Here is a 17,754-nt window from a genome sequence, read left to right as displayed (position 1 = left end):
TCAGTGATCACAGGTAGGAGGAGGAGTTACGCTAAGACCAGACCATGTCATTACAGAGGAGGCAGGTTTAGTCGTTGTCTGAGGACTATTCCTGCCTCCGGGTCTGGTCCTGACCGGATGGATACTAGAATCAGCAAGGGATACCCACATGACCTGAAGGTGCTGCTGTGCAATGCCAGGTCAATGATTCATAAGACCACTGCCATCCATGACTTGATCATGGATGGAGGACTTGACCTGGCATGTGTAACAGAGACTTGGTTGGATGAAGCAGATGGGCCTGTCCTTGCCGCTGCTTGTCCACCAGGCTTCTCTTACGCACAGCAACCCAGGTCATGTGGGCGGGGAGGGGGGGTTGCAGTGATTTTTAGAAAGTCATTAGTTTGCACCAGGCGTCCTATTGGGAAGACCCAGTTTTCTGAGTGCATGTTCTGGAAGTTGGGCAATAGGGGCAGTACAGGATTCCTTTTGGTGTACCGACCTCCCCGCTGCACCAAGGATTCCCTGCCCGAGCTGCTTCAGGTCGTGGCGGATGTTCTCCTGGAGACACCTAGCTTGGTCGTCCTAGGGGATTTTAACATCCATGCCGACACGACCTTACAAGGGGCAGCTCGGGACTTCGTGGAAAGCATGGCCTCCATGGGGCTGTCCCTGAATAAGTCTGGCCTAACCCATAGCCGCGGACATGCCTTGGACCTGGTGTTTACCTCTATGGATGTTGGTGATCTGACACTAAGTAAAAGTGAAACAAAAGAAGTGCCATGGTCAGATCACTTCCTGGTGCAACTGGACTTCTCTGCGACCCATCCCCTCTGCAGGGAGGTGGGACCAATTCGGATGGTCCGCCCCCGCCACTTAATGGATCCAAATGGTTTCCAGAGAGTGGTAGGGGATGCTTTATCCCATGTTGATGGCCTTTCAGCTGATTCCCTGGTGGCCCGCTGGAATGCGGAGTTAACCAGGGCTATTGACTGTTTGGCTGCGAAGCGCCCTCTCCGATTGCATGGAGCCCGGAGAGCCCCGTGGTTTTCCACGGATCTGAGGGCAATGAAACAATCGTTGAGACGGCTAGAGCGCCGGTGGCAGATAACTCATTCCGAATCTGACCGGACACAGGTTAGAGCTCAACGTCGAGCCTACCAAGTGGCGATAGCGACAGCGAAGAAGAATTTCTTCGCCGCCTCTATTGCATCTGCAGAAAACAGCAGCAGGAGACTTTTTCAGGTGGTTCACAATTTAGCGGAACCACCTGTAACATCGGGGCCCAGTATGGGCCACATATTCTCCTGCAATGATTTTGCAAAGTTTTTTGCAGATAAAATCGCTCAGATTCGGGAAGAAGTAGACTCCACCGTGGGAGCAGGGCCGGGGCGGGAGAGTGCTAGAGTTCTGTCTAGTCAAGTTGAGTGGGATCAATTCCAATCTGTTACCTCCGAGGATGTGGACAGGCTGCTTGGACGAGTGAAACCAACCACCTGTCTCCTGGATCCTTGCCCATCCTGGCTTATAAAAGCTAGCCGGGAAGGACTGGGCGATGGGCTTCGTGGGGTGGTGAATGCTTCCCTCCGTGAGGGAGCCTTCCCAGACCCACTGAAAGAGGCGGTTATTAAACCGCTTCTTAAAAAACCATCTTTAGATGCGGCCACAATGGCCAACTATCGCCCAGTCTCAAATCTTCCATTCTTGGGCAAGGTGATAGAGCGAGCGGTTGCCGAACAACTCCAGGCACGCCTGGAAGAAGCGGACCATTTGGATCCCTTCCAGTCGGGATTCAGGCCTCATCATGGGACTGAAACTGCCTTGGTCGCACTGGTTGATGATCTCCGGCGGGCTAGGGACAAAGGTGAGAGCTGTTTCCTAGTTCTGCTGGATCTCTCAGCGGCGTTTGATACCATTGACCATAACATCCTTCTGGACCGTCTTGAGGGGCTGGGAGCTGGGGGCACTGTCCTACAGTGGTTCCGCTCCTTCCTCCTGGGCCGTGTTCAGAAAGTGGTGGGGGGGGATGAGTGTTCAGACCCTTGGGCTCTCACTTGTGGGGTGCCTCAGGGTTCTGTCCTCTCCCCCATGCTTTTCAACATTTACATGCAGCCGCTGGGAGAGATCATCAGGAGGTTTGGGCTGGGTGTTCATCAGTATGCAGATGATACCCAGCTCTACCTCTCTTTTAAATCAGAACCAGTGAGGGCAGTGAAGGTCCTGTGTGAGTGTCTGGAGGCGGTTGGAGGATGGATGGCGGCTAACAGATTGAGGTTGAATCCTGACAAGACAGAAGTACTGTTTCTGGGGGACAGGAGGCGGGCAGGTGTGGAGGATTCCCTGGTCCTGAATGGGGTAACTGTGCCCCTGAAGGACCAGGTGCGCAGCCTGGGAGTCATTTTGGACTCACAGCTGTCCATGGAGGCACAGGTCAAATCTGTGTCCAGGGCAGCTGTTTACCAGCTCCATCTGGTACGTAGGCTGAGACCCTATCTGCCTGCGGACTGTCTCGCCAGAGTGGTGCATGCTCTGGTTATCTCCCGCTTCGACTACTGCAATGCACTCTACGTGGGGCTACCTTTGAAGGTGACTCAGAAACTACAACTAATCCAGAATGCGGCAGCTAGACTGGTGACTGGGAGCGGCCGCCGAGACCATATAACACCGGTCTTGAAAGACCTACATTGGCTCCCAGTATGTTTCCGAGCACAGTTCAAAGTGTTGGTGCTGACCTTTAAAGCCCTAAACGGCCTCGGTCCAGTATACCTGAAGGAGCGTCTCCACCCCCATCATTCTGCCCGGACGCTGAGGTCCAGCGCCGAGGGCCTTCTGGCGGTTCCCTCATTGCGAGAAGCAAAGCTACAGGGAACCAGGCAGAGGGCCTTCTCGGTAGTGGCGCCCACCCTGTGGAACGCCCTTCCAGCAGATGCCAAAGAGATAAACAACTACCTGACATTCAGAAGACATCTTAAGGCAGCCCTGTTCAGGGAAGTTTTTAACGTGTGATATTTTACTGTATTTTTGGTTTTTATGGAAGCCACCCAGAGTGGCTGGGGAGGCCCAGCCAGATGGGTGGGGTATAAATAATAAATTATTATTATTATTATTATTATTATTATTATTATTATTATTATTATTATTATTATTATTATTTTTATTAAAAAAGTGACAGAGGCAGGAGGAAAAGGCTGGAATGGATCTGCAGGGGCCACTGTTGGAGTTAATCAGCACGCTGCTGCTTCCAGAGACAAACACAGGCTGAAGCTGCAGAGCCAATCCAGATCCATTCCGGCCTTTTTCTTCTGCCTACATCTCTCTCTGTCTGCTTTCCTTGGTCCCTGTGGTAGTGTTGGTGTTTTTCATTTTAGGGGCAATAGGGGACAAATGTACGGTTCTGGACTTAAGCAGGAAGAACCAGATGCACAAATAAAGGATGGGGGACACCTGGCTTACAAGCAGTACATGTGAAAAGGGTCTACAGGTCTTGGTGGACCACAGGCTTAACAAGCGTCAACAGTGTGATGCAACAGCAAAAAAAAAAAAAAAAGCTAACCCTATTCTCGGCTGCATCAACAGAAGTCTAGTGTCCAGATCAAAGGAAGTAATAGAAGCACTCTATTCTACCTTGGTCAGTCCACACCTGGAATACTGTGTCCATTTCTGGGCAACACAATTTAAGAAGGATGTTGACGAGCTGGAACGTGTTTATAGGAGAGCAACCAAGATGATTAAGGATCTGGAAAGTAAACCTTACGAGGAATGCTTGAAGGAGCTGCGTATGTTCAGCCTGGAAAAGGGGAGACTGTGAGGAGATATGATAGCCATCTTCAAATATGTAAAGGGCTGTCACATGGAAGAGGGAGCATGCTTGTTTTCTCCTGCTCTTGGTGGTTGGACTGGAGGCAATGACTTCTAGTTGCAGAAAAGGAGATTCTGACTAAACATTCAGAAAAACCTTCTGACAGTAACAGCTGTTGGTCAGTGGAACAGTCTCTCAGGAGAGTTGGTGGAGTTGGAAGCCCAGAATATGCCCAGCTCCATCACTGAAGGTTATTGCACATATATATATGTATATGTATATGTATATGTATATGTATATGTATATGCATATGTACAGTATGAATGTTGGGATTCATTTTTTGCTACCATCACAAATCATATAGCGGTAATGATGCAAATAGGACATTCAGGTACTGCAAAGTAGTTGTTCGAAACATTACGCATGCGTACCACCCCCACCTCCATACATATGACTTTCCCCAGAGAAAATAAATCTGAATTAAATGGGGAGGGTTGGGGAATACAGCCACACATTTCAATGCCAAGAACACCAAATGGGCACTGTTGAAAACCTGTGTTATTCATTTACTTAATTGATTCCATTTACGAATGATGCCCCATAACATATTTCCAAGTGGTTTTACAGAAAACAATGTGAACAATGACAACAAATAAGAACAATTTAAGTAAAGCAGACTCTGTTTCCAGATTCTGTTCACACGTGAGTAGCACCCATTCCACAATAATACGCCCATCTGAAGCAGCCTTAGATAAATTTCAGGCCCTGGCTAAATTTCAAAGGGATGGTACCTGCCATTTTGTATCCTGCTGAAATCATTGACACATTGTGCATCTTGCAAAGAGCTTTCTCAGTGCTGCTAAGACGTCCCGGTTCCTCAAGCTGTATATGAAAGGGTTCATCATGGCAGGCACAATGGTAAAAAACAAAGTGTTTATCATGGCCCTTTGTGCTGAATAGGAAGCAGCAGGTGTCATGTATGTCAAAATGGCCGTAACAAAGAAGATCCCCACCACACAGAGATGGGACAAGCAGGTCCCCAAGGCCTTGTGGCTTCTTCCAGAGGATCGTGATCTGAAGACTTGAAGTAGGATGGCTATGTAGGAAGCCAGGATGACTGAGATGGGGATGACAAGGAACATGGAATTAGCAAAGTATGCTGTTATATTATATGCCAAGTTGTCATAGCAGGACAGCTGAACAAGGGCTGGGTAATCGCACATGTAGTGTCTGATCACATTGGACTTGCAGTAGGGAAGGGGCAGTACATAAAGGGAACTAGTGAAGGCCTGCACAGAAGACCCAAACCAAGCAGCTACTGACATGATGATGCAAATTTTCCTCCTCATGAGAACCGGATATTGCAGCGGCCTGCAAATAGCCACATACCTGTCATATGACATGGTCGCCAGGATGAAGCACTCTGCCCCTGCCATGAGCATTGTGACAGAAATCTGCACAAAACAACCGTAGAGTGAAATGCTGTAGCTGTGGGTTACAAAATCCACCGTCATTTTGGGAACAATGGAGAGAACTTGGCAGAGGTCCATGAAGGCTAGTTGGCTGAGGAAAAAATACATTGGAGTCTGCAGACCAGAGTCTGTCTTGATCAGAAAAAGAAGGAGGCTGTTCCCTATCAGAGCTACTATGAACATGAAGAAGATCACACCAAGGAAAACCATAGGTGACCTTTGATGCTGAAGTCCAACCAGAAGGAACACGGTCCATGACATATTCCCTTCTCCCATTCCTCCTTCACTTGCCTGAAGGCTTAAGAAGAGGACTTGTGAGATGTGGTGTGCCAAATTGTAGTCTTGAATCCACTGTACACATAACATAAACAACAAAAAGAGAACAGTTTTTAATATAATGGATTGTGTCTAATGCTCCTCACACTTAGTTCTGCCTGTGCAACAAGACTTCTCTTCTCTCCTCCAAGAGTCCCCAAAATATGTTTGTGGGTTCCCAACCCTCCAGTTGAGATTTTGAGGGTTCTGTGGGGCAGCTGGAGGGAAGAGGAAGTTCTACTGAATGCATGGAAGTCCATTTTGCAGGCAGATCTTCAATGTTGGATACTGCCCAATATGTTAGAAATCTCTCTGGGTGCATCCAGATTCTCACTACAGTTGTACCTTGGTTTACAACCTTAATCTGTTCTGGAAGTCCAGTCTTAAACCAAAGGAGACTTTAACCAAGGCGTGCTTTCTGATGGAAAGTAAAGGAAAACGGATTAATCTATTCCAGACGATGAAAGCAACCCCTAAAACAGCAATTTGACATGAATTTTACCATTGTATTTTGCTTGTGGAATTCAATGGCATAACAGCAGCTTAGGTTTGCTCAGTTAATGTGGCTTGGGTGCTTTTGTGCTATGCCTGTCCCCCTCTCCCCACCACAAAAGGTGCAGAAAGGCTTGGGAAATGGTAAGATAATTCCTGAAAATCCAGCCAACATTGTGTTTTAGAAGGGAAAGGGGAATAAGGTGTTTGAGGTTGATCCAGCCCCAACTTCTCCTTTCATATCGCTGATTGCTGGGACTTTTGCTTGGGACTTTTGCAATGTTGTTTCGCTGAAGCCCATTGCAGTTCTTTTTCAGTGGAAATGGGTCACTTGGGATCCAGATTCACCGCTATAGGAGGGAAATCTCTAACATGCAACCACCGGAAGGACCATGTTCCTGTCCCTCCAGATCCATAGCACTACCCCTTTCTCAACTTATCTAAGGCAGGTTTTTAAATTGTGGCCGGTTCTCAGGGATGATGGGTTCTATAGCTCCAACATCTGGATGGCATCATGTAGGCGGCCCCTGCCTTACTTTAACCTATCCAGAAGGCTGTTATGGGTATAAAGGAAAGGGCAAACTCAATATTTAAAAAATGAATGCACAATAACGGGTCATTTATCAAAGCTTTATCATGTTCTTATAGAGACAAAAAACTCCCCATCCTAGCTAAACTCAGCCTAAGCATGAGAATGGAATACTCTGTTCATAAATATTCCTGTTTGAAATGAAAGGATATGGATGGCAGGTGTTAAGCCCGGTGTCTATGATACAGCTAAAGAATACCAATGCCAGGCTGTTGTAGCTCAGTTGCTTTACAGCTGCAAAACCATGAGTCGTGTAGTAAATTGTTTCCAGCAGAATATTTTATCTCATGTACATTTTGAAGTGCCACACAGGGAAAATGTGGGAATAAATAATATGTGTCGTGCCAAGTCTCACTTTCAAATGAAATCTGGTTTATAAAAATACCTGTTTCTCATGCCTTGACTTTTCCTGGAGGGTATGGCAGGATAGAAAATATCTAAGAGGAATATACATAAGCTAAATAAATATATACATTTTCCTGTTTGAATATATTTTTTTATTTACCATAAGCTTGCAAGGTTCTTAAGTACAATTAAATTGGTGTTATCACGAATCAGCATAATGGACCATCATGTGGCAAGAGATTGCATCCCATTTTAGTTCTACTCAGAGTAGATCTGTTGAAATGAATGGCCAGGACTAACTGAGGTCCGTTGATTTCCAAGGGGCTACAGAGTTGGATACCATCCAGAATAACTATGACTTCTACAAATGTTCAGAATTACATACCTGTGTCGACCGCTTCTGTTTACAACAGCAGGAAGGGAGAAAAGTTTAGTTTCTTAAAATGAAAATTAATTCTCAAGGCTCGGTTGAAAAACTGTGATCCCTCTGTTGTGTTAATTAATTTTTTACAATAATAACTACTGTTTTACCCCCCCCCCCAATTTCAAAGGGGTGGCAATTCATCCTCTACCGCAAAAAAGATTTCCCATTCTTTGAGAAAAAGAGAAATGCCTTCTTTATTAATAAGGAATTTCACATTCAGGAATGCCATGAGCTATATTCAGAGCTGCAGAATTACATGTGCCTTTGCTTCCTTTAGACATGCTTGATTTTTAAAATTCCAAAACCTAAACAAACCAATTCAACCTCCCTGATAAAGCATATCTCTGAAAATTTCCCAACATACATTTACAGCGAAATGTTTGCTTAGCTCCACTGACTCCCTGTTTCTAGAAGCAGGAAATATATATCTGCCTTTTGATTCTGAAACATTCAGACCAGAACCAGGATTTCTCACCTGGCACATTTCCAATCTAGCATTTCTACTCTCCATGGAGAAATGCTCCGCCAGCTCCACCCTGAGGGAATCTGCTCCCAAACCATTATTTTAATTGTTACCAAACTTCGTTGCAGTTCAAAATTGAAAAGTTCCTACCACTCACCGTCTGAAGATGCTGAAGATGCATTCTTGGACAGTATATATGTATTTTTAATTTCAATTCCTCTTTATATTTTAAATAAAAAGCTCAAAGAGATGTACCACATATTAAATCAATAAAACAATAAAACAATAACCGGGTGATGTTCCTCTGACCTCATGAGGAGCCTCTTAGTAGGTCTGGGTGAGTGTGGGCCCCGCACCCTAAGCCAGTTGGAATGGGCCTTGCCGGAAGCAGCCTTCACGCCTCACATTCAGACATATATGATAATATTGAGGATAGTGAAGATGATGAATGTTCCTACGCATTTACTGGGCAACAAAGCAGCAGAAGATTCACCTGTTCGGTGCTCAGGTTCTGCTTATGGGTTCCTCACAGACATGTGGTGGTGGGCAGGATGCTCAGCTAAAAGGGCCTTTGGGCTGATCCAGAAGGACTCTCCTTGTGGTTTTATGGTAGGGGGCGGACTAGGGAGACTTCACACACACACACACACACACACACACACACACACACACACTCCCCACTTGTGTAGGCATGCACAGCATATTTCATTTGGGTGTACCCCCAGGGATTTTGTAAAAATTATTTCAGCAAAGGAAGAAGGGATAGGGAAAGTCAAGACAAACAAACAGGGACACGGAAAGGGTAAAGAGACAAATGGTGGCCAGCAGAACGTGGATGGAGACGAAGCTGGGAGACAAAAACTGACAGAGGCAGGAGGAAAAGGCTGGAATGGACCTGCAGGAGCCACTGCTGGAGTTAATCAGCACGCTGCTGCTTCCAGAGACAAACACAGGCAGAAGCTGCAGAGCCAATCCAGATCCATCCCGGCCTTTTTCTTCTGCCTGCATCTCTCGCTGTCTGCTTTCCTTGGTCCCTGTGTTAGTGTTGGTGTTTTTCATTTTAAGGACAATAGGGGACAAATGGACAGTTCTGGACTTAAGCAGGAAGAACCAGATGCATAAATAAAGGATGGGGGACACCTGGCTTACAAGCAGTACATGTGAAAAGGGTCTAGGGGTTTTGGTGAGCCACAAACTTAACATGAGACAACAGTGTGATGCAGCAGCAAAAAAAGCTAATGCTGTTCTAGAATGCATCAAGAGAAGTATAGTGTCCAGATCAAGGGAAGTCATAGAAGCACTCTATTTTACCTTGGTCAGTCCACACCTGGAATACTGTGTCCAATTCTGGGCAACACAATTTAAGATGGATGTTGACAAGGTGGAACGTGTTTACAGGAGAGCAACCAAGATGATTAAGGGTCTGGAAAGCATTCCTTACGAGGAATGCTTGAAGGAGCTGCGTATGTTCAGCCTGGAAAAGGGGAGACTGTGAGGAGATATGATAGCCATCTTCAAATAAGTAAAGGGCTGTCACATGGAAGAGGGAGCATGCTTGTTTTCTCCTGCTCTTGAGGGTAGGACTCGAGGCAAAGACTTCAAGTTGCAGAAAAGCAGATTCTGACTAAACTCTCATAAAACGTTCTGACAGTAAAAGCTGTTGGTCAGTGGAAGAGTCTCTCAGGAGAGGTGGTGGAGCTGGCAGCCCAGAATATGCCCAGCTCTTTCACTGTAGGTTATATATTAGACAGGGGAAATGACCCTTAGAATTTATACAATGTTTTAGGGCATTCCAAAAATTTCCAATTATGCATAATTCCAATAAAAGTTTCAGCAGTCATAAAATCAGGCTATTAAGGGGTTGTTCGAAACATTATGCACGCATTCACCCCCTCCACCCACCCACAGACATACATATGATTTTCCCCAGAGAAAATAAATCTGAATTAAATGGTGAGGGTTGGGGAATACAGCCACACATTTCAATGCCAAGAACACCAAATGGGCACTGTTGAAAACCTGTGTTATTCATTTACTTAGTAGTTGATTTGATTTACGAATGATGCCCCATAAAATATTTCCAAGTCGTTTTACAGTAAAACAACATGAACAATGACAACAACTAAAAACCATTTAATTAAAGCAGACTCTGGTTTCAAGACTCTGTTCACACGTGAGTAGCAAGAATCCCACAATAATACGCCCATCTGAAGCATCCTTTGACAAATTTTGTATCTCTCACTTAAGTTCCTTCCAGCTAAATTTCAGCCCTTGCATAAATTCCAAAGGGATGGTACCTGCCATTCTGTATCCTGCTGAAATCATTGACACATTGTGCATCTTGCAAAGAGCTTTCTCAGTGCTGCTAAGACGTCCCGGTTCCTCAGGCTGTATATGAAAGGATTCATCATGGCAGGCGCAATGGTAAAAAACACAGTGTTTATCATGGCCCTTTGTGCTGAATAGGAAGCAGCAGGTGTCATGTACGTCAAAATGGCCGTAACGTAGAAGATCCCAACCACACACAGATGGGACAAGCAGGTCCCCAAGGCCTTGTGGCTTCTTCCAGAGGAGCGTGCTCTGAGAACTTGAAGTAGGATGGCTATGTAGGAAGCCAGGATGACTGAGATGGGGATGAGAAAAACTAGGAAATCCCCAAAATATGTGACTTTATTGAAGGCAGAATTGTCAGAGCAGGACAACTGAACAAGGGCTGGATAATCACACATGTAATGGTTGATCACATTGGACTTGCAGTAGGGAAGTGGCAGTACATAAAGGGAACAGGTCAAGGCCTGCACAGAAGACCAAAACCAGGCAGCAACTGACATGATGTTGCAGATTTTGCTCCTCATGAGAACTGGATATTGTAACGGCCTGCAGATAGCCACATACCTGTCATATGACATGGTCGCCAGGATGAGGCATTCTGACCCACCCAAGAGCAGTATGACAGAGATCTGCACGACACAACCATAGAGTGAAATGCTGTAGCTCTGGGTTACAAAATTCACTGCCATTTTGGGAACAATGGTGAGAACTTGGCAGAGGTCCATGAAGGCTAGTTGGCTGAGGAAAAAATACATTGGAGTCTGCAGACCAGAGTCTGTCTTGATCAGAAAAAGAAGGAGGCTGTTCCCTATCAGAGCTACTATGAACATGAAGAAGATCACACCAAGGAAAACCATAGGTGACCTTTGATGCTGAAGTCCAACAAGAAGGAATACGGTCCATGACGTTGAATTCCCCTCTCCCATCCCTCCTGCATTTGCCCAAATTTCACCTGTAGACTCAAGGAGAAGACATGTGAGAAGTGATGTGCCAAATTGTAAGGTTGAATCCATTGTACACATAACATAAACAACAAAAAAGAGAGCAGTTTTTAACATAATGGATTGTGTCCAATGCTCTGCACAATTAGTTCTGCTGGTGCAACAAGACCTCCTCTTCTCTACTCCCCCCATGAGTCCCCCCAAAATGTTTAGGGGTTCCCAACCCTCCAGCTGAGATTTTGAGGGTTCAATGGGACAGCTGGAGGGAAGAGCATTCTACTGAATGCATTAAAGTCCATATACTGCCCAATATGTTAGAGGTCCCTCTGGGTGCATCCAGATTCTCACTACTTTGCTTGTGGGATTCAATGGCATAGCAGCAAATTCCGGTTTCTCAGTTAATGTGGATTGGGTTCTTTTGTGCAACAAACCTACTTCTGTTCCCCCCTGCTGCTGCCCCCTCTGGGCAACAGAAGGTGGGGAAATGCATGGGAAAGTGTAATATAATGCAATCTCATTTAATTGGCCCTCAAAGTTGGATAAATGCTCAATAAGCAGGTGTCTTGAAAGTGCTCCAATCCTATTTTCATACATGTAAATCGCTTAGAAGCGTATTTTGATGCCAAGCGTTATATAAATATTACTGCTAATAACAAATGGGTAGGTAATTCAGTCGAATAACACATTTTGCTGACTGCAAGCAAATCCTTAGGAATGCAAATATTTCTGTTTCTACTCTTTTATTATTTATCCGGTCTGCTCCATATTTACACACTACCTGATTTCTGGTTCAACCAGGTGAATTTCTAAACTGGAGAATTTATTACTTGTCTCAACAATCATCTCTTTCAGTTTGGATCTATCTTTTCATCTTGTCTACATTATGAATGTGCATGACATTGGAAACAAAACAAAAGGCACCTTATTGCAGCAAAACACTGCAAGAAACTAAAGACAAATCACCATCTTGATGCAATCATGTGTATGGCTGCAAAATAGTGACAACTATCAGAGCCTTTCAGTATTTAAAGAAGACAATAATCTTCACCATTCACAGAGCCTTAAAGTGCTCAAAGAGCTGACCATGTCAGAAGTAAGTCCTATTGAATTCAATAAGGCTTACTCCCAGGGAAGTGGGGTTAGGATTGTAGCCTAACTCTGTCACCTTGGAATAGTGAGCCAGAATTAAAGATAGCACATGTACAGGAGGAATGCAATGATAATAAATGTTGCTTAATTTAATGGATATTAGGATGTAAGGCAAAGATGCCGGAATCTTATTCTGCTAGTCTATATGTCTTCAGGACTGAACTCTTTGAAAACATTAGCAAAACATTCAAATGGATTTTATTACCCTGACATTAAAATGTACATTTCCAAACTTCCTAGAAAACACAGATTCTTACACATTCTAAATCAATACATTTTACATTTTATCTGATGCAAAATTCTGAAAATAGGTGTGTGGAGCTGTCACTGTTACGGTCCAATCCAATCCAAATTGCTTTTTACTGATATGGTAAGCAGTTATGTTTTCCCATTTTTCCAGTCTTAAATTCAGTTCTCGACATTCCCACAGCTATTTGCAATGAATAATAATTTAAAAAATACTCAGGAAATTCAGGTGCCATTTAGTGCTAGTTTCTCCTAATAATACACATTTTTGCAAGCAATTGTCCTTACACATTGGTTGGGAAAAGATGAAGGACAGCGGTGTTTCAATTGGCATGGTGGTTTTGGAAGTGTGAATTCATTTTAATGCAAATGAAATGAAATGAAATGAAATGAAATGAAATAAACCCATCCCTAATTTGGATTTATCTCGCTCTCTTTTTAATCCCTTGGCCATTCCTGGAGGGTAAGGCAGGATAGAAATTAACTAAAATACACTCAATAAATAAATACATTTTCTTGTTTGATTATATTCTTGCGTTAACCATATGCTTGCAAGGTTTCTGAGTAAAAATAAGTGAGTGTTATCATGAATTAACATGATGGACCATCACACTTCAAAAGATTGCATCCAGAGTAGCCCCATTGAAATTAATGGCCAGAACTAACTTAGGTCCATTAAATTCCATGGGGCTATGGAACTGGATGCAATCCAAAGTAACTATGACTTCTACAAAAGTTAAGAATTACATACCTGTGCCGACCGCTTCTGTTTACAACATCCAGAAGGGAGAAAAATTAGTTTCTTAAAATGAAATAGCCGTTGAAAAACATTCATGCTTCTGTTGTGTTAATTAAATCTTTTTCAATCATTACTACTGCCATAGCTCCCCAAATTTAAAGGGGTGACAACTCTTCTTCTACTGCAAAAATAATTTATCCTACGTTCTATGTGAAAAAGAGATATGTCTTCTTCATTGATGAGAAAGGTTCACATTTGTTTTATATTCAAAAGTAGCAGGGAGGAATGCCCTGACCTATATTCATGGCTGCAGAGCTACATGTGCCTTTGCTTCCCTTTAACATGCTTGATTTAAAAAATTCCAAACAATAAATAAAACCAATTCATACTCTCTTATAAAGCAACATGCATACGTCAGAAAATATCCTAAGCTACTTTTACAGCAAAATGTTTGCTTAGCCAAACTGGCTCCCTGTTTCTAGTGACAGGGAAAAGATAGATGCCTTTTGATTTTGAAACATTCAAACCAGAACCAGTATTTCTCACCCGCCACATATCCAATCCAGTATTTCTCATCCCAATGGAGAAACGTTCAGCCAACTCCATCTTTAGGGAATTTGGCTCCGAGTCCAAGATTTTAATTGTTACCGAACTTTAATGCAGTTCAAAAGTGAAAACTTCACATCCCAAAGTTGCTGTAACTTTCTTGCACAGTATTTTATAATGTTGTTGTGGATGAGGATGAATGCTCCCACCCAACTACTGAACAATAAAAAAAGAAGAAGATTCAAATGTTCAGTGGTGAGGTCCTACTTATGGGCTCCTCACAGACATGGGGTGCTCGGCACTGTGAAAACAGGATGCCCAACTAAAAGGGCTGAGCCAGCAGGGTACTTCTTATGGTTTTGGGATGTGGATAGCGCTGTTGTCTAAACCATGGAGCCTCTTGGGCTTGCCGATTCGAAGGTTGGTGGTTTGAATCCCCACAACAGAGTGAGCTCCCATTGCTCTGTCCCAGCTCCTGCCAACCTAGCAGTTTGAAAGCACACCAGTGCAAGGAGATAAATAGGTACCACTGTGGTGGGAAGGTAAATGGCATTTCTGTGCGGTCTGGTTTCCGTCACGGTGTCCTCTTGTGCCAGAAGCGGTTGAGTCATGCTGGTCACATGACCTGCAAAGCTGTCTGTGGACAAACACCGGCTCCCTCAGCCTGAAAGCAAGATGAGCGCCACAACTCCATAGTCGTCTTGGACTGGACTTAACTGTCCAGGGGTCCTTTACCTTTTTAGTTTTATGGCATTGGGCAGACTTGGAAGACTTGCAACCTACCTTTTAGGGGTTGCATGCCAGTGGTGGGTTGGGCGAAAACAACAGTTTGAATCATATCATTTTGAAGATGGAAGGGACCTCAAGGGTCTTCTAGTCCAACGCCCTGCAATGTGGGAATCTCAGCTAAAGCACCCATGACAGATGACCATCCAATCTCTGCTTAAAAACCTACAAGGAAGGAGAGTCCATCACCTGTCATGGGAGCCTGTTCCACTGCCAAACAGCTCTTATTGTCAGAAAGTTATTTCTGATGTTTACGGTAGTTGGAGTCTCCTTTTTGTAGCTTCAGATCCTACTCTCTGGAGCAAGAGGAAACAATCTGGTTCCTTCTTCCATATTTGACATATTTGAAGATGACTACCATATCTCCTCTCAGTCTCTGCTTTTCCAGACTAAACATACCCAGCTCCCCTCAACTGTTCCTCTTAAGGCTTTATTATATTGTGGGTCTACTAAGACCCCTAGATCCCTTTGGCATATACTCCTGGCAAGCTAGGTGCCAACCATCTCATATTGGTACAGCTGACTCTTCCTGCCTAAGTGCAGAACCTTGCATTTGTCTCTTATGAAATTCAGTTGGGCCCGGTTCTCCAACCTATTAAGGTCATATGGTATCCCGATTGTGTCTTCTACGGCATTAGCCACCCCTCCAAGTTTGGGGTCATCTACAAATTTGATGAGCATCCCCTCAATTCCTTCATCCAAGTCATTTACAAATATGTTGAACAACAACGGACACAGGGAAAGCAGTGCAGCAAAGACTTCCTGGTTTGCATGGAGAAGCTGTTTTCAAAGGAGCCCAGCAATGGAAACATGCTTCTGTATGGAGGCAACACGGGGTGTTGAAATTTTGCGCCCCTAACAATTTTGCGACTGGGGCAACAGGTTCTCTGCTCCCACCACCATGTTACGCCACTGCTTTCTAGGGGACAAGCAGATATTTGGACAAGCCCTCAAATCCTCTGTGAATTTCTGAAGTCGTCCAAGTTGATGGTCGTCACTACATGTTGTGGTAGCGATTTCCACAGCATAACCCTGGGCTGTGTGAAGAAGGACTTTCCCCCCCTGTCATGAATCATTCCACATTCAGCTTGGGTAGATGACCCACAGAGAGGGTTTTGCTATCCTTTCTCCCTTTGCTAATGTTAATGTTAACATGCTTGCAGAATATCTCTGAAAACTCTGGGCATTGGTGGGTGCACATGTGTAAGGAATAAAAATGTCGCTTTTTCATAATATCCTAAGAGCTTATAAGGCCTCAAACAGTTACAGCATCTGAGTAGATGGCTTCAACAGCTAAGAAGCCACGGACTTACTTAGAGGCTTATCTTTACTGGCTTGTGGTAAGAATGCCCGAAAACAGGGCGGATTGCTGTTGGACTATGGTTTATCGGGACACCTCAGCAAGCTTGGGCAGGGCATATCTCATGCATGCCTAAGGGGTGGTTGGGATGTGGCTTTATCACTTGAGTAGATGTGTGAAAGCATAGGAACACCCTGCCTTATTTGAGTAAAAGTAATTAGGTGTGATGGTCCCTGGATTTAGAGGGATAGGAGATGTCAACAGGGGTGAGCCTCCAGCCAATGGAGGACAGGGGAGGAACTTGTGATAAACATTTGTGTTTTACTAAATGGTGGGTGTGCCTGTTTTTGGAAGCCCATCCTTGCAAGTATGTCTCTAGAAACATTTTGCTGCTTCACCAATTTTGTTCAGGTTTTATTTTAAGGGTCCCAGGACCCCAGTCTTCGGACCGGTGTTTCATTTCCAACAACATGGTAAGCAGCAAATTAGATATCATTAAATGACTGACTTCCCAACCAAGCTGAAAAAGGCTCAGAATGGTGCCCGCAAAGGCACTTCCCCACCCAAAGGTGAACCGAAAGGTCACCCAAAGTGTTCAAGTGTCAAGTGTGACACTTATCTAGACTTCAAACACCAGCACAGCAAAGGCACGGGAAACAAGGAAGGCACTGCAAAGAAGGTGGGGGTGGAATAAAGAGGTGGAAACTGATCACATTGGTTTGGCTATTGCATGAGGTGGATTCTTCAGAGTAGCCAAGGAGGCAGGATGGGGGCTGAGGGGGACTAGTATGGACAGTCTATAAACAGACATTGCTTCTGTCCTTCTTCATAACCTTCCATTATATTTCCGGAAGTGGATTTCGCTGGCTCCTCCAGAACCTGCCGATATGTTTATCTAACAAATAATTTTAAGCACTGTACATTTTGCACGGAGTTTTCTCAATGCCGCCAACACATCCCGGTTCCTCAGGCTGTATATAAAAGGGTTCGTTAAGGCAGGGACCATGGTGCAAAAGGCTATGATAACCATGGACTTCTCTGGTGTGTAGGAGGACGCAGGGGTCATGTACATCAAAATGGCCGATCCGTAGAAGATCCCCACCACACACAAATGGGACAAGCAGGTCCCCAAGGCCTTGTGGCTACTTCCAGAGGAGCGTGCTCTGAGAACTTGAAGTAGGATGGCTATGTAGGAAGCCAGGATGACTGAGATGGGGATGAGAAAAACTAGGAAATCCCCCAAATATGTGACTTTATTGAAGGCAGAATTGTCAGAGCAGGACAACTGAACAAGGGCTGGATAATCACACATGTAATGGTTGATCACATTGGATTTGCAGTAGGGAAGAGGCAGAACATAGAGGGAACAGGTTAGGGCCTGCACAGAAGACCAACACCAGGCCGCTACTGACAGAAGATAGCAGATTTCCCCTCTCATGAGGATTGGATATTGCAAGGGCCTGCAAATAGCCACATACCTATCATAGGACATGATAGCCAGGATCAGGCATTCTGCTCCGCCCAGTGTCAGCGTGACAGCAATCTGGGCGACACACCCACAGAGTGAAGTGTCATATCTCTGGGTTACAAAATTCACTGTCATGGAAGGAACAATCGAGAGAACCTGGCAGAGGTCCATGAAGGCTAGTTGGCTGAGGAAGAAGTACATTGGCGTCTGCAGGCCAGAGTCCGTTCTCATTAGGAAAAGAAGGAGTCCGTTTCCCACCAGAGCTATTACAAACATGAAAAGCATCAGACCAAGAAAAACCCTGGGTGACCTCTGGTGCTGAAGCCCGACAAGAAGGAAAACTGTCCAGGATGTAATATTTCCTTCTCCC

General features: G+C 44.6%; 5 protein-coding genes across 5 annotated transcripts in view; all 5 read right to left on the bottom strand.

The window, feature by feature from the left end:
- LOC309365086 (olfactory receptor 2AK2-like) overlaps positions 1-5,491 on the bottom strand; it is a 54,080-nt gene extending 48,589 nt beyond the window's left edge. Inside the window, exon 1 of the mRNA XM_081903229.1 lies at positions 4,570-5,491. Coding sequence (XP_081759355.1) covers positions 4,594-5,460 — 867 coding nt within the window. The 5' untranslated portion in view covers positions 5,461-5,491 and the 3' untranslated portion in view covers positions 4,570-4,593. The remainder of the gene's footprint in view (positions 1-4,569) is intronic.
- The window catches only part of LOC309359310 (olfactory receptor 2V1-like), a gene marked incomplete at its 3' end in the record, with an annotated part of 107,792 nt that overhangs the window by 59,376 nt on the left and 30,662 nt on the right, over positions 1-17,754 (bottom strand). The gene's annotated exons all lie outside the window — the stretch shown is intronic.
- LOC309365064 (olfactory receptor 2D3-like) overlaps positions 1-17,754 on the bottom strand; it is a 99,084-nt gene that overhangs the window by 54,138 nt on the left and 27,192 nt on the right. The gene's annotated exons all lie outside the window — the stretch shown is intronic.
- On the bottom strand, positions 10,200-11,066 carry LOC309359337 (olfactory receptor 2AK2-like; the record flags this gene model as incomplete). The annotated part of the gene is made up of 1 exon (XM_081892865.1): positions 10,200-11,066. The coding sequence occupies one exon, from the start codon at positions 11,064-11,066 to the stop codon at positions 10,200-10,202; it is 867 nt and encodes a 288-aa protein (XP_081748991.1).
- LOC309359327 (olfactory receptor 2T27-like) lies at positions 16,812-17,727 on the bottom strand (the record flags this gene model as incomplete). The annotated part of the gene is made up of 1 exon (XM_081892851.1): positions 16,812-17,727. Exon 1 carries the CDS (start codon positions 17,667-17,669, stop codon positions 16,812-16,814), a length of 858 nt encoding a protein of 285 aa, XP_081748977.1. The 5' UTR covers positions 17,670-17,727.

Source organism: Podarcis melisellensis, assembly GCF_964234715.1.
Source record: "Podarcis melisellensis genome assembly, chromosome: 2".
Taxonomy (NCBI): Eukaryota; Metazoa; Chordata; class Lepidosauria; order Squamata; family Lacertidae; genus Podarcis; species Podarcis melisellensis.
The sequence above is the reverse complement of the archived record's forward strand: the minus strand, read 5'-3'. Positions and strand labels throughout refer to the sequence as shown.